General features: G+C 53.7%; 1 protein-coding gene across 3 annotated transcripts; it reads left to right on the top strand.

The window, feature by feature from the left end:
- The first annotated feature begins 1165 nt into the window (after window positions 1–1165).
- On the top strand, window positions 1166–15627 carry CCNL2 (cyclin L2). Of its 3 annotated transcripts, XM_069741583.1 has the most exons (11): window positions 1166–1469; window positions 10308–10382; window positions 10506–10615; window positions 10699–10819; window positions 10953–11017; window positions 12518–12617; window positions 13296–13400; window positions 13495–13636; window positions 14037–14154; window positions 14425–14505; window positions 14673–15627. In XM_069741583.1, the coding sequence occupies exons 1-11, from the start codon at window positions 1251–1253 to the stop codon at window positions 15016–15018; spliced, it is 1482 nt and encodes a 493-aa protein (XP_069597684.1). In that variant the 5' UTR covers window positions 1166–1250; the 3' UTR covers window positions 15019–15627. The 3 variants fall into 3 exon arrangements, with proteins under 3 accessions (XP_069597684.1, XP_069597686.1, XP_069597685.1); XM_069741584.1 differs by lacking the exons at window positions 1166–1469; window positions 10308–10382; window positions 10506–10615 and adding an exon at window positions 11803–11816 and having other exon boundaries at window positions 10801–10819; XM_069741585.1 differs by lacking the exons at window positions 12518–12617; window positions 13296–13400; window positions 13495–13636; ... (1 more) ...; window positions 14425–14505; window positions 14673–15627 and adding an exon at window positions 11803–11960.
- Window positions 15628–16221: the final 594 nt, after the last annotated feature.

Below are 16221 nucleotides of genomic sequence, written 5' to 3'. Positions count from 1 at the left end.
CGGCTCCCACGCTCACGGGGAGGGATACTTGGGGTCGGCCCATGCGCTCACGGGGAGGGATACTTGGGGTCGGCCCGCACGCTCACGGGGAGGGATACTTGGGGTCGGCCCGTGCGCTCACGGGGAGGGATACTTGGGGTCGGCCCATGCGCTCACGGGGAGGGATACTTGGGGTCGGCCCATGCGCTCACGGGGAGGGATACTTGGGGTCGGCCCGCACGCTCACGGGGAGGGATACTTTGGGTCGGCCCATGCGCTCACGGGGAGGGATACTTGGGGTCGGCCCATGCGCTCACGGGGAGGGATACTTGGGGTCGGCCCATGCGCTCACGGGGAGGGATACTTGGGGTCGGCCCGCACGCTCACGGGGAGGGATACTTGGGGTCGGCCCATGCGCTCACGGGGAGGGATACTTGGGGTTGGCCCATGCGCTCACGGGGAGGGATACTTGGGGTTGGCCCATGCGCTCACGGGGAGGGATACTTGGGGTCGGCCCGCACGCTCACGGGGAGGGATACTTGGGGTCGGCCCGCACGCTCACGGGGAGGGATACTTGGGGTCGGCCCGCACACTCGAGGGCGGTAGATTTGTGGCGGGTCCGTGCAGTAGCAGTACAATATCTGTATGAGCCCGCGGTCCTGCATTTCTCATGTGTAGTCACTGCCCTTTTCGGCCAATGTCAGATATTGCAGATTAAAAAATACATTGATTTTAAGGGCAAGATCTTTAAGTTTCTGGAAGTGCTAAATAATGGACTGGCTGCGACTGGAGAAATCCACAACATCGCAATGTGTGAACTGAGCTTTATTTGTGTCTCACAGTAGGCGATTTGTGTCATGTGACCGTACATGAATACACGTTGCCCCGCCGCCCCTCACTGTGGGGAGGAGACCACCTGCCCTCAGCAGCACAAACACACAGCACTTTCCGTCTGACACCGATTCATAGGGCAGAAACATGGCCGCCGCCGAGCTGCATTCTGGGACTTGTTTGTTCGAAAACTCCAGGTTTGCGTCATCGACCGGATATGGGCGGGGCCAGCCCGGGCGTCCAGGCACGTTCTCTGACGTCAGCCTAAAGATTGGCTCATACTTTGAATGACGTACATTGTATCCAATCAGAGCTGAAGCCGAGGCGACGCCAGCCAATCAGAACGGTCGGGTTCGGCACTTAAGAATTTGTAAAAAAAAAGAAATCGCAGGGCAGCGCCGTGCTGGAAGCTCAGAGGAGAGGAAGACGAGAAGAAGAAGATGGCCGCCGCGACTGCCGGCCCTGCCGAGGGCATCCTGATCGGGGACAAGATGTACTCCGGCGTCCTCATCTCTCTGGAGAACTGCCTGCTGCCGGAGAACAAGTGCGCGCTCACTCCTTCCATCGTGGACGGCCTGGAAGCGGACACGGAGACCGACCTGCGCTGTGTGGGCTGCGAGCTCATCCAGTCCGCCGGCATCCTGCTGCGGCTCCCGCAGGTAAGAGCGGCCCGAGCCGGGAGCGGAGCCCGGGGGTGGGGACGGGGGCCCGGGGCTGCGGTGTCACCGGCGAGCGCGCTGCGGCCTACACCGGCCCGGAGGCCTGCCCTGGAGTGAGCAGACAATGGCGGCGGGCAGCCGGATTATGGGAAGAGTCTGCGCTAATCCGGATCCGGGCGGCTCCGTGTCCTCTACCCGCCGGAGTGCCGGACTATAAGGGAAGAGCCGGACTATAGGGGACTGTGGCGTGCGGGGAAGAGCCGGACTATAGGGGACTGTGGAGTGCGGGGAAGTGCCGGACTATAAGGGAAGAGCCGGACTATAGGGGACTGTGGAGTGCGGGGAAGTGCCGGACTATAGGGGACTGTGGAGTGCGGGGAAGTGCCGGACTATAGGGGACTGTGGAGTGCGGGGAAGTGCCGGACTATAGGGGACTGTGGAGTGCGGGGAAGTGCCGGACTATAAGGGAAGAGCCGGACTATAGGGGACTGTGGAGTGCGGGGAAGTGCCGGACTATAGGGGATTGTGGAGTGCGGGGAAGTGCCGGACTATAAGGGAAGAGCCGGACTATAGGGGACTGTGGCGTGCGGGGAAGTGCCGGACTATAGGGGATTGTGGAGTGCGGGAAAGTGCCGGACTATAGGGGATTGTGGAGTGCGGGGAAGTGCCGGACTATAGGGGATTGTGGAGTGCGGGGAAGTGCCGGACTATAAGGGAAGAGCCGGACTATAGGGGACTGTGGAGTGCGGGGAAGTGCCGGACTATAGGGGATTGTGGAGTGCGGGGAAGTGCCGGACTATAGGGGACTGTGGCGTGCGGGGAAGTGCCGGACTATAGGGGATTGTGGAGTGCGGGGAAGTGCCGGACTATAGGGGATTGTGGAGTGCGGGGAAGTGCCGGACTATAGGGGATTGTGGAGTGCGGGGAAGTGCCGGACTATAGGGGATTGTGGAGTGCGGGGAAGTGCCGGACTATAGGGGACTGTGGCGTGCGGGGAAGTGCCGGACTATAGGGGATTGTGGAGTGCGGGAAAGTGCCGGACTATAGGGGATTGTGGAGTGCGGGGAAGTGCCGGACTATAGGGGATTGTGGAGTGCGGGGAAGTGCCGGACTATAGGGGACTGTGGCGTGCGGGGAAGAGCCGGACTATAAGGGAAGTGCCGGACTATAAGGGAAGTGCCGGACTATAGGGGATTGTGGAGTGCGGGGAAGTGCCGGACTATAGGGGATTGTGGAGTGCGGGGGAGTGCCGGACTATAGGGGATTGTGGCGTGCAGGGAAGAGCCGGACTATAGGGGACTGTGGCGTGCGGGGGAGTGCCGGACTATAGGGGATTGTGGAGTGCGGGGAAGTGCCGGACTATAGGGGATTGTGGCGTGCGGGGAAGTGCCGGACTATAAGGGAAGTGCCGGACTATAGGGGACTGTGGAGTGCGGGGGAGTGCCGGACTATAGGGGATTGTGGAGTGCGGGGGAGTGCCGGACTATAGGGGATTGTGGAGTGCGGGGAAGTGCCGGACTATAGGGGATTGTGGCGTGCGGGGAAGTGCCGGACTATAAGGGAAGTGCCGGACTATAGGGGACTGTGGAGTGCGGGGAAGTGCCGGACTATAAGGGAAGAGCCGGACTATAGGGGACTGTGGCGTGCGGGGAAGAGCCGGACTATAGGGGACTGTGGCGTGCGGGGAAGTGCCGGACTATAGGGGACTGTGGCGTGCCGGGAAGTGCCGGACTATAAGGGAAGTGCCGGACTATAGGGGATTGTGGAGTGCGGGGAAGTGCCGGACTATAGGGGATTGTGGCGTGCGGGGAAGTACCGGACTATAGGGGATTGTGGCGTGCGGGGAAGTGCCGGACTATAAGGGAAGTGCCGGACTATAGGGGATTGTGGCGTGCGGGGAAGTGCCGGACTATAAGGGAAGTGCCGGACTATAGGGGATTGTGGAGTGCGGGGAAGTGCCGGACTATAGGGGATTGTGGAGTGCGGGGAAGTGCCGGACTATAGGGGACTGTGGCGTGCGGGGAAGAGCCGGACTATAAGGGAAGTGCCGGACTATAGGGGATTGTGGAGTGCGGGGAAGTGCCGGACTATAGGGGATTGTGGCGTGCGGGGAAGAGCCGGACTATAAGGGAAGAGCCGGACTATAGGGGACTGTGGCGTGCGGGGGAGTGCCGGACTATAGGGGATTGTGGAGTGCGGGGAAGTGCCGGACTATAGGGGATTGTGGCGTGCGGGGAAGTGCCGGACTATAGGGGACTGTGGAGTGCGGGGGAGTGCCGGACTATAGGGGATTGTGGAGTGCGGGGAAGTGCCGGACTATAGGGGATTGTGGCGTGCGGGGAAGTGCCGGACTATAAGGGAAGTGCCGGACTATAGGGGACTGTGGAGTGCGGGGAAGTGCCGGACTATAAGGGAAGAGCCGGACTATAGGGGACTGTGGCGTGCGGGGAAGAGCCGGACTATAGGGGATTGTGGAGTGCGGGGAAGTGCCGGACTATAGGGGATTGTGGCGTGCGGGGAAGTGCCGGACTATAGGGGAAGAGCCGGACTATAGGGGACTGTGGCGTGCGGGGAAGTGCCGGACTATAAGGGAAGTGCCGGACTATAGGAGATTGTGGAGTGCGGGGAAGTGCCGGACTATAGGGGATTGTGGCGTGCGGGGAAGTGCCGGACTATAGGGGATTGTGGCGTGCGGGGAAGTGCCGGACTATAGGGGATTGTGGAGTGCGGGGGAGTGCCGGACTATAGGGGATTGTGGAGTGCGGGGAAGTGCCGGACTATAGGGGATTGTGGCGTGCGGGGAAGTGCCGGACTATAAGGGAAGTGCCGGACTATAGGGGACTGTGGAGTGCAGGGGGAGTGCCGGACTATAGGGGATTGTGGAGTGCGGGGAAGTGCCGGACTATAAGGGAAGAGCCGGACTATAGGGGACTGTGGAGTGCGGGGAAGAGCCGGACTATAAGGGAAGAGCCGGACTATAGGGGACTGTGGCGTGCGGGGAAGAGCCGGACTATAAGGGAAGTGCCGGACTATAAGGGAAGTGCCGGACTATAGGGGATTGTGGCGTGCGGGGAAGTGCCGGACTATAGGGGATTGTGGCGTGCGGGGATGTGCCGGACTATAAGGGAAGAGCCGGACTATAGGGGACTGTGGCGTGCGGGGAAGAGCCGGACTATAAGGGAAGTGCCGGACTATAGGGGATTGTGGAGTGCGGGGAAGTGCCGGACTATAGGGGATTGTGGCGTGCGGGGAAGTGCCGGACTATAAGGGAAGTGCCGGACTATAGGGGACTGTGGAGTGCGGGGGAGTGCCGGACTATAGGGGATTGTGGAGTGCGGGGAAGAGCCGGACTATAAGGGAAGTGCCGGACTATAGGGGATTGTGGAGTGCGGGGAAGTGCCGGACTATAAGGGAAGAGCCGGACTATAGGGGACTGTGGCGTGCGGGGGAGTGCCGGACTATAGGGGATTGTGGAGTGCGGGGGAGTGCCGGACTATAAGGGAAGAGCCGGACTATAGGGGACTGTGGCGTGCGGGGGAGTGCCGGACTATAAGGGAAGAGCCGGACTATAAGGGAAGTGCCGGACTATAGGGGATTGTGGAGTGCGGGGAAGTGCCGGACTATAGGGGATTGTGGAGTGCGGGGAAGTGCCGGACTATAGGGGATTGTGGAGTGCGGGGAAGTGCCGGACTATAGGGGATTGTGGAGTGCGGGGAAGTGCCGGACTATAGGGGATTGTGGAGTGCGGGGAAGTGCCGGACTATAGGGGATTGTGGAGTGCGGGGAAGTGCCGGACTATAGGGGATTGTGGAGTGCGGGGAAGTGCCGGACTATAGGGGATTGTGGAGTGCGGGGAAGTGCCGGACTATAGGGGATTGTGGAGTGCGGGGAAGTGCCGGACTATAGGGGATTGTGGCGTGCGGGGAAGTGCCGGACTATAAGGGAAGTGCCGGACTATAGGGGATTGTGGAGTGCGGGGAAGTGCCGGACTATAGGGGATTGTGGAGTGCGGGGAAGTGCCGGACTATAGGGGATTGTGGAGTGCGGGGAAGTGCCGGACTATAGGGGATTGTGGCGTGCGGGGAAGTGCCGGACTATAAGGGAAGTGCCGGACTATAGGGGACTGTGGAGTGCGGGGGAGTGCCGGACTATAGGGGATTGTGGAGTGCGGGGAAGTGCCGGACTATAGGGGATTGTGGAGTGCGGGGACTGTGGAGTGCGGGGAAGAGCCGGACTATAAGGGAAGAGCCGGACTATAAGGGAAGTGCCGGACTATAGGGGATTGTGGAGTGCGGGGAAGTGCCGGACTATAAGGGAAGAGCCGGACTATAGGGGACTGTGGCGTGCGGGGGAGTGCCGGACTATAGGGGATTGTGGAGTGCGGGGGAGTGCCGGACTATAAGGGAAGAGCCGGACTATAGGGGACTGTGGCGTGCGGGGGAGTGCCGGACTATAGGGGATTGTGGAGTGCGGGGGAGTGCCGGACTATAAGGGAAGTGCCGGACTATAGGGGATTGTGGAGTGCGGGGAAGTGCCGGACTATAGGGGATTGTGGAGTGCGGGGAAGTGCCGGACTATAGGGGATTGTGGAGTGCGGGGAAGTGCCGGACTATAGGGGATTGTGGAGTGCGGGGAAGTGCCGGACTATAGGGGATTGTGGAGTGCGGGGAAGTGCCGGACTATAGGGGATTGTGGAGTGCGGGGAAGTGCCGGACTATAGGGGATTGTGGAGTGCGGGGAAGTGCCGGACTATAGGGGATTGTGGAGTGCGGGGAAGTGCCGGACTATAGGGGATTGTGGAGTGCGGGGAAGTGCCGGACTATAGGGGATTGTGGAGTGCGGGGAAGTGCCGGACTATAGGGGATTGTGGAGTGCGGGGAAGTGCCGGACTATAGGGGATTGTGGAGTGCGGGGAAGTGCCGGACTATAGGGGATTGTGGAGTGCGGGGAAGTGCCGGACTATAGGGGATTGTGGAGTGCGGGGAAGTGCCGGACTATAGGGGATTGTGGAGTGCGGGGAAGTGCCGGACTATAGGGGATTGTGGAGTGCGGGGAAGTGCCGGACTATAGGGGATTGTGGAGTGCGGGGAAGTGCCGGACTATAGGGGATTGTGGAGTGCGGGGAAGTGCCGGACTATAGGGGATTGTGGAGTGCGGGGAAGTGCCGGACTATAGGGGATTGTGGAGTGCGGGGAAGTGCCGGACTATAGGGGATTGTGGAGTGCGGGGAAGTGCCGGACTATAGGGGATTGTGGAGTGCGGGGAAGTGCCGGACTATAGGGGATTGTGGAGTGCGGGGAAGTGCCGGACTATAGGGGATTGTGGAGTGCGGGGAAGTGCCGGACTATAGGGGATTGTGGAGTGCGGGGAAGTGCCGGACTATAGGGGATTGTGGAGTGCGGGGAAGTGCCGGACTATAGGGGATTGTGGAGTGCGGGGAAGTGCCGGACTATAGGGGATTGTGGAGTGCGGGGAAGTGCCGGACTATAGGGGATTGTGGAGTGCGGGGAAGTGCCGGACTATAGGGGATTGTGGAGTGCGGGGAAGTGCCGGACTATAGGGGATTGTGGAGTGCGGGGAAGTGCCGGACTATAGGGGATTGTGGAGTGCGGGGAAGTGCCGGACTATAGGGGATTGTGGAGTGCGGGGAAGTGCCGGACTATAGGGGATTGTGGAGTGCGGGGAAGTGCCGGACTATAAGGGTAGAGCCGGACTATAGGGGACTGTGGAGTGCGGGGGAGTGCCGGACTATAGGGGACTGTGGAGTGCGGGGGAGTGCCGGACTATAGGGGACTGTGGAGTGCGGGGGAGTGCCGGACTATAGGGGACTGTGGAGTGCGGGGGAGTGCCGGACTATAGGGGACTGTGGAGTGCGGGGGAGTGCCGGACTATAGGGGACTGTGGAGTGCGGGGGAGTGCCGGACTATAGGGGACTGTGGAGTGCGGGGGAGTGCCGGACTATAGGGGACTGTGGAGTGCGGGGGAGTGCCGGACTATAGGGGACTGTGGAGTGCGGGGGAGTGCCGGACTATAGGGGACTGTGGAGTGCGGGGGAGTGCCGGACTATAGGGGACTGTGGAGTGCGGGGGAGTGCCGGACTATAGGGGACTGTGGAGTGCGGGGGAGTGCCGGACTATAGGGGACTGTGGAGTGCGGGGGAGTGCCGGACTATAGGGGACTGTGGAGTGCGGGGGAGTGCCGGACTATAGGGGACTGTGGAGTGCGGGGGAGTGCCGGACTATAGGGGACTGTGGAGTGCGGGGGAGTGCCGGACTATAGGGGACTGTGGAGTGCGGGGGAGTGCCGGACTATAGGGGACTGTGGAGTGCGGGGGAGTGCCGGACTATAGGGGACTGTGGAGTGCGGGGGAGTGCCGGACTATAGGGGATTGTGGAGTGCCGGACTATAGGTGATTGTGGAGTGCGGGGAAGTGCCGGACTATAGGGGACTGTGGAGTGCGGGGGAGTGCCGGACTATAGGGGACTGTGGAGTGCGGGGGAGTGCCGGACTATAGGGGACTGTGGAGTGCGGGGGAGTGCCGGACTATAGGGGATTGTGGAGTGCCGGACTATAGGTGACTGTGGAGTGCGGGGAAGTGCCGGACTATAGGGGACTGTGGAGTGCGGGGAAGTGCCGGACTATAGTGGACTGTGGAGTGCGGGGAAGTGCCGGACTATAGGGGACTGTGGAGTGCGGAGAAGTGCCGGACTATAGGGGACTGTGGAGTGCGGGGAAGTGCCGGACTATAGTGGACTGTGGAGTGCGGGGAAGTGCCGGACTATAGGGGACTGTGGAGTGCGGAGAAGTGCCGGACTATAGGGGACTGTGGAGTGCGGGGAAGTGCCGGACTATAGGGGACTGTGGAGTGCGGGGAAGTGCCGGACTATAGGGGACTGTGGAGTGCGGGGAAGTGCCGGACTATAGGGGACTGTGGAGTGCGGGGGAGTGCCGGACTATAGGGGACTGTGGAGTGCCGGACTATAGGGGACTGTGGAGTGCGGGGGAGTGCCGGACTATAGGGGACTGTGGAGTGCGGGGAAGTGCCGGACTATAGGGGATTGGGAAGTGCCGGGCTATAGGGGACTGTGGAGTGCGGGGGATTGTGGAATTCTGGGTGATCAGGGAGAAGTTTAGGAAAAATACACTTCTAGTCCATTTTATTTTCTTTTATGGGGTTTTCAGAATTGTATTCAGTGTGAATGGATCGTCTGGTGTCCACAGCTCTGGTCTCAGTGGGGCTGATGGAGAAAGCTCCAGGGGAATGAATGACGGGGCACGGCCGCTCTACACTAATGGGGGCGAGAGGTGCCGATCACTGACAGCCCCTGTGATTAATAATTTCTTCCCGAGCCCCCTACTCCTGCCACTGGCGGCCATGTCATCGTCTTCTGGGGTGACAGCAGAAATTGACCAGGGACTCACTCCCCCCTATATGTGTGAGATGGGGGTCTGGGACCCCTCCAATGGGAGTGAGGATCAGACCTGGTGAATCCAGTCTCCCCGTCCGGCTGCCTCACACTGATCAGCTGCTCCCAACACAATCTGTGTTTTCCCACCTAACCCCTTCCTGTCTGAGCTTTTTGCCTTTTTCTATTTTATTTTTTTCCCTCCTTCCATGAGCCATGACACTTTTTTTTCTCCAGAGTCCGAGCCATATAAAGTCTTGTTGTTTTTGTTTGTTTTTAGACTTGTTGCTGTTTTGATTTTTCTTTCAATATTCTTGAAAATGGGACTGAAAAAAAACCCAAAACCCCATAAGAGCTGTGAAATTGTTTGTAATTCTGCAGTACAGGTGACCTGGCAGTGAATTACCGCAGCACCCAACTTGAGAAGTTGTATTTTTTTATTTATAAAGAAATCTGCTTTTGTTTTTGAGCTGATGGTCTTATTGGTGCCATTTTTGGGGAACACGTGACACTTGGCTTCTTAATGTATTTGTGGGTGCAGGATTGGTACGAAGCGGTGGTCGTGCATGTACCGGTCTGCTCCATTCTGCCCCCAATGTCAGACATATGCCCCTCTGCTTATGTCTGGTTCTCTGCGTATTTGGTTTTCTATGGTTACCTGCACGTTTTGTTTTTCCACTTTGGGGTTAATAGGAGAGGTCGCAGCTGACGTAGCGGTCCCGTAAGAGGCGGCCGCCCTGCTGATCTCGGGGACATGACGTCCGCTCCCAGCCAGCTGCTCCTTTGTTCTGTTTCTGAGAACCCCAGGCAGTCCTGTTCTGTGGAGCTGGCGTCACGTTCCTGCCCAGATCTGCCCTGCGGGGGGCGCCGTGCCTTCCGCATGTGACCGGACACCTGTACCTGACTCTTGTCGTCTGCTGTTACTCAATATTTCCTCCCTGCACAAGTAGGACACGGCTGAGCCTGAGGATCAGCACAAGGAAGGGTGTAATATTAGATTTATTGCTTCATGTTCTAAAATTGATTGCCCTAGTTTCCAACGTCACGACGCTTACTCGGGTGAACTTTCCCAAGGTTTTGAAGCAGAAGACGCATCAAGAATCTGGAGGGTTTTTTATTTTTTTTTATATTTTTTAGTTTTGCTGTCGCTGACCTTTTTAAGCAAAAGCAATGAGTATACAAGGAGTTATGAGACTTGGAAGCGTGTATGGGCGAGCCTAGCAGCCGTTACATGGCGGACTTATTGTACAGTGTCTTCACTTTAGATAAGTCATGAAGAACCATGTGATTACTCTATTACCATATTATTACAGTTTATCGTGTGGTCACCTCCAGATCATCCCGGCGCTTGACATGAGGTGTCGATCACGGTCTGTCCCTGTCTTTCCACCTGTCAGTTCTGCAGTGCTTAGTGTCACGTCTTGCTTTTCAGGTCGCGATGGCCTCGGGTCAAGTATTATTCCAGCGTTTCTTCTATTCCAAGTCGTTTGTAAAGCATTCAATGGAGGTAAGCGTCATCTTCCATGTTCTGCTGCATTCTTAGTTCTTTGGGGGTCTCTTTATTCATGGACAGTGTCGCCGGTCATCTTCAGGGTGTCGTATTTGCTCTTCTTTTTTTTTTTTTTTTTAGCACGTGTCCATGGCCTGCGTTCATCTGGCATCCAAGATCGAAGAGGCTCCGAGACGCATCAGGGATGTGATCAACGTGTTTCACCGTCTCCGACAGTTAAGGGAGAAGCAGTAAGTTCTCGGGGTTTTGCCCTCGGCCGGGGTTTAGCGCAGACTGAGCTTAATCTAACCTTCCATGTCTGACTCTTTTTCAGGAAGCCGTCACCTTTGGTGTTGGATCAGGACTACGTGAACTTGAAGAACCAAATAATAAAAGCGGAGAGGAGGGTCCTGAAGGAATTGGGCTTTTGTGTGCACGTGAAACACCCCCATAAAGTGAGTGCTTTTGGCATTGTTTGCAGATATTACGTTATGCCCAACTCCTAGGAGCCCGACGTGGGATCCCTTCTCTTACTAGATGCCGTGGTGGCCGCCATGAAAGTATAACCCGCTTCTTGTCTTTTCTCAGATTATTGTGATGTACCTACAAGTTTTGGAGTGTGAACGCAATAAGCATCTGGTCCAGACTTCATGGTGAGTGTCGCCTTCCCTGTAGTTCGTATGTAGCCTGTAAGCTGCAGGATCTGTAGGGCATTGCCAAAGCGATGCCGTACGCGTCCTGGGGAATCACGGCAATTTTTAACAGATCAGTCAATTGCAGCCGTTATCTACTGTTGACCTGTAGAAGATCTGAAGGGGAAACACATGGGAAATGGCTTCAGCTTTCCCCTCTTTGGAGCGAAGAGCTGGGAGACATTTGCTGTGTGCCGCCGACTGCCTTGGCCCATTTTCAAGGCTCCTCTCGTGGTTTTGTAGATCAAGCGGAAACTCTCAATCCTAGTTTTCTATTTTTTTTTTTTTTCTTTAAGGGGAAATAATAAAAAAATGTCATAGGTGAATGAAATGTGTGGATTGACTACAGTGCACTTACATAAAAATGTATTCGGTCTCTTGTACTTTGTTGGTATTAAAGGGGTTTTCTTGTTTTACAAAGTGATGGAATATCACTAGGAGAGAGTGATGGTAATGCAGCAATGGTCACTTCCAGGATCATCCGCCGTGCTGGCAGTTGTAGTGCAATCCTCTAAAACGACCGAACTTTCAGAAGAAAAAAAAAAAAAGCCCAGCCCTGAATCAGTGCTGCTTCCCCTTTTTTCTGGTTCACGATCATATTGGTGGCACATCCTAGAGATACTCCATCAGAATATCATGTTTTATGGGGGGAGGGGGGATGCTAACAAATGTCTGGTGCTGTTTTACTTGTTCAATGGATGGAGAACCTATATTAACTTTTGTTTTCTGTACTCTTTTGATCAAAGGCTAGCCTCTGAGGGTAAGTGACTAAGACTTCTCCTCTGCTGTCCAAGCGCTTCGGTGCAGGGATGGCTGCCGTCTTCAGTCAATCCCAAGCAGGTTCCCCAGAAACGAAGGCTGCCTCTGGCCAGGTGGTATACATCCCGCGGAGTAAGGGGGCTCACCGCTCCTTATGGTTTCCTTTTTCTTTCTTTGTTTTCTTTGATGACCTATTATTTTACAATGAACAGTAGTTTTTTTTTTTTATTTTTTATTTTAATTTGCCTTTCATTTATTTTGTAGTTGAAGTACCAATATATTTCCATAGACTGTATATTAACCTCTGACTTGTAATAGTTTTTATTCTGTTCTTTCTGTAACTTTGATTAGCCTTGTCTAGATCTGCCGTCCTTGTGAGAACCCCACGCCGCACATTGCAGCAGAATGTCTCTACCACGTGGAGGTTGAATGCTGGCCGCACACCGCCGGTGGATGATATTAGGACTCTCCATCTGGATGAAGCCACATTGACCTCTTTATTGGCCTTTTTTTTTTTTTTTTTTAGTCTGGCACACAATCTATATACAAAGCCTTTTTTTGGCACACCCAGAAGAAGTTAAAATATGTTCTCCATCCTTCACAATTGAACACTTTTTTTGTATGCCTGAAACACCTAATGACCAGATGATTGTTCGTTATGTCGCGGCTACAATATTTTTGCTTCCTTTTGTGCCATTTCAGGAACTATATGAATGACAGCCTCCGCACCGATGTCTTCGAGAGGTTCGATCCTGAGACGATTGCGTGCGCCTGCATCTACCTGGCGGCAAGAACACTGGAGGTTGGTATACGCCAAGAATCTTTCATCGTAGGGTTAAAAGTATTTGTTGGTTTTGGGAAAACTCCAGTCTATTCCCCGGCTGTGGTTTCTTTGAAAATAACCCTGTGCTTTACTTGGCTTCCCTGGTTCTAGCGCTGAGTCTCCTGCGGCTCCTGGCATCTATTAGCGGCAGCGCTGCCTCTAATAATCTGAGACCAGTGGATCGTGCCGTCGACTTGGGTAAAGCCTCTGAGCTACTTATAGGCTGCAGCGCGCTGGTTGTGCAGCCGCCGTTGCAACGGAGACTTGGCGCTGGACCTGGGTAGGGTGAGTAAAGCCCAGTGGTTTTTAAACCTATTGCATCTGGGGGACCAGTGGCTTTCTGAATCCTGGAAACCCCCTTTTAAAGGGTTAACTTTTAAACATGGTATTAAGTCATCAGTGGGGATCCACCACTGTATTTAAGGGTATCATAGTTCGGACCCCCACAAAATCCATAGGTGATGACTTTCAATGACAGGAGTAATACGGAATTCACATGGAGTACAATTTTCAGACTGGCCATGGGGCTGACAAGTGAGGTGCCGTGGCCGGTAAGGATATTGTGGTCTTTAAGCCTTACTGTTAAAGGGGGATGAAGGCGCTGTGAAGATGATAAAGTATCTTATGGAAAACTTTTTTTTTTCTCTTTTCATATAGATCTGCCTCCCAAATCGTCCTCACTGGTTCCTTCTGTTTGGTGCTTCCGAAGAAAACATTCGGGAGATCTGTCTTCAGATTTTAAGGCTGTACACGAGAAAGAAGGTATGTAGGATGTCAAATCCCCCCTCCCCCCCTTCACCACGACTTCTAACCGTGTATGTCAGAGACCTGATAAAACCCTTCTCCTATGCTACAGGCTGATGTGACTGCTCTGGACAGTACAGTCGAGAAGAAAAGGCTGATGCTGGAGGAGGCTAAAGCCAAGGCGAAAGGGTTACTACCCGACGGGACCCCACGTATCGATAATGCCCCCGAGTTCTCACCTAATGTGAAAACTGGTATGTTTGCACGCACTTAGAAGCTTTCTAACTAGTGATGAGCGAATATACTCGTTACTCGAGATTTCTCGAGCATGCTCAGGGGTCCTCCGAGTATTTTTTTTAGTGTTTGGAGATTGTTTTTCTTGACGCAGCTGAATGATTTACATCTCTTAGCCAGCATAAGTATATGTGGGGATTCCCTAGCAACCAGGCAACCCCCACATGTACTTATGCTGGCCAACAGATGTAAAATGTAAATCATTCAGCTGCGGGAAGAAAAATGAAATCTAGCACTAAAAAATACTGAGGACCCCCGAGCGTGCTCGAGAAATCTCGAGTAACGAGTATATTCGCTCATCACTATTTCTAACTTATTTTGTTTCCTGCACAACTGAGATGACACTATTTCTTTTTATAGTGTCTCCTAAGGAAGGAAAACTGAACAAACTTTCACCCGACACTGTACATGCACTGAAAAACGTCAAAAGAAAAGTGGAGGATGCAAAAAGGATCACGTCGTCAAGCCCTGTGAATGGGTGAGTAGTAACTCATGAACGCACAGTTAAAGGGGTTGTCAGGGACTTGTATATTTATGATGGTACCTGTTAGGTCATTAATAGCAGAGCAGTGGGGGTCTGACACTCATCACCCCTACGATCCGCTCTGTACACTGTCCATTGCATAAAACTACAGCTCTGTTCCTATTCATATAAGTAGTTTGTAGAAATTGATGACGCCCCCCACTCAGCTCAAAGTCCTATACAATTATTGACTTTTCTGACCATTTTTTTTGTTTCTTGTAACAGTGTCATAAAAGGGAGAGAAAGCCGCAGTGGTAGTGGAAGCCGCTCCCGTTCCCACTCGCGATCTGGGTCTCCAAAACGAAGGTGAGTTTATGACTATCGCTGTATGGTTTCTCTACGTCTGCGGTGGGAGTACGCCCGTGTACTTCCAATATGTAGTGTGCCAAGCCAGATTTTGTAGAATGAGGCAGATATTCATGTTGTGCCAGCAAGGAGTCTGTTGCTAACCCAGGTGTCTCTTACCCCCCCAGGAAAAGTGAAAGCTACTCTACCTCCAGCGGTTCAAAGTCTCGTAGCCACTCCAGAAGTCGAAGCGACTCGCCACCTCGAAAAGCAAACCACGGCTCGTACAAAAGTTCCAAAAGCCAGTTACACGGGAAGGACAAGGACTTCAAATACACGGGGCAGAAAAGACGCTCCCGCAGCAGAAGTTCTTCCCCTCACAGCCGTTCACGTGGAAGTCCAGGCTCCAGGAAGTACAAGAAGAAAAGTCACTACTACCGCGACCGGCGGCGAGAGCGTTCCCGGTCTTATGAGCGAGTGCCGCATCGGCATTACGACCGCGAATACCCGGGTCACAGCCATCACCGAAGATGAAAATAACGTCTGCTGGATGGATAATGATCAGAGCCATGGCCATGACTACGGATTATTCTTGTGCTAATTGAGAACCCAAAACCGGAATTTTAAGGGGCATTTATTTTATATTTCTTTGGAAAGCAGAGTGCTAACGTTTATAGCCCACCTATGAAAAAGACCCGACATTTCCCAAAAGTTGAAGTCTGAATAGATAGTAACGCGATGTATTTGAACAGTACATTATGGATGTAGACGTTCTCTTATGTAGACCTACATTAGGTCAGAGCTGAATATTTCGGGTTCTCGTTATGGGAGCGGCCGTAGCATTTTGGACATTTGTACATATCTGTGATGGACCTGGACACTTCTGTACCATAGATTATTTTATATCTTTCCATGCCCGTGCTGGACACGTGCAGCCCACCCACGGACCGCCCTATCGATTACAGGACGTGCGTGACATTCTACTCAGGATATTTGATGGCTCAGATATATCTAAGAAGGTTTAGTCTTTCTGCTTGTTTACCAGGTCTACGGAAACCAACCACAGCCCGGCTGTATCAGTTTTATTGGTATATCCCAGCTGTATTCCTCTTTACTCAATAAAGTATTGGATTTTATATTTAACGTGTCGTCTTCGTGTCTTTCTATTCCTTACAGCCATGTAGGACTTGGGAAGAGCTGGCCACTGGTACAAAGTCATCAGAAAAACTAAGTACACCCTCTTTGAATACTATAGTCACAACATACAAATGATCTGTATATACACAGAAAAAGAGAGTACAAAAAAAACCCGTCTAAAGTATCAAAATAATTTTAATTACGTCACATTCAAAAAGAAAACAATTATATGGACCCAAGAATTCAAACAGTGAAAGAAACGAACAGTCTAAGGTCAAAAGCAAACACAAATCATCAGGGGTTAATTTCCTGGTCCACAAATGGACACCAATAAATATTATACAATTCAGGTCCCACTGCACAATAGCAACTATAGTAAAAACGATCAAATAAATACATTTCATAAAATTAAAGTTGCCATTAGTGCTATATTTGTAATTGGGACACTGCAAATCACTGTGAATCAATAGTGTCATCAGAATGGATCTTACCCATATAAGTCCTTATGCGCCAATGTACCACGCAGCCCCACGTGCATTTCGCGTGGGCTTCATCAGGGGACCTCCTGAGGAAGCCTACGTGAAACGCGCGTTGGGGTTG

The sequence above is a fragment of the Ranitomeya imitator genome, chromosome 10 (genome assembly GCF_032444005.1).
Source record: "Ranitomeya imitator isolate aRanImi1 chromosome 10, aRanImi1.pri, whole genome shotgun sequence".
Lineage (NCBI taxonomy): Eukaryota > Metazoa > Chordata > Amphibia > Anura > Dendrobatidae > Ranitomeya > Ranitomeya imitator.
The sequence above is the reverse complement of the archived record's forward strand: the minus strand, read 5'-3'. Positions and strand labels throughout refer to the sequence as shown.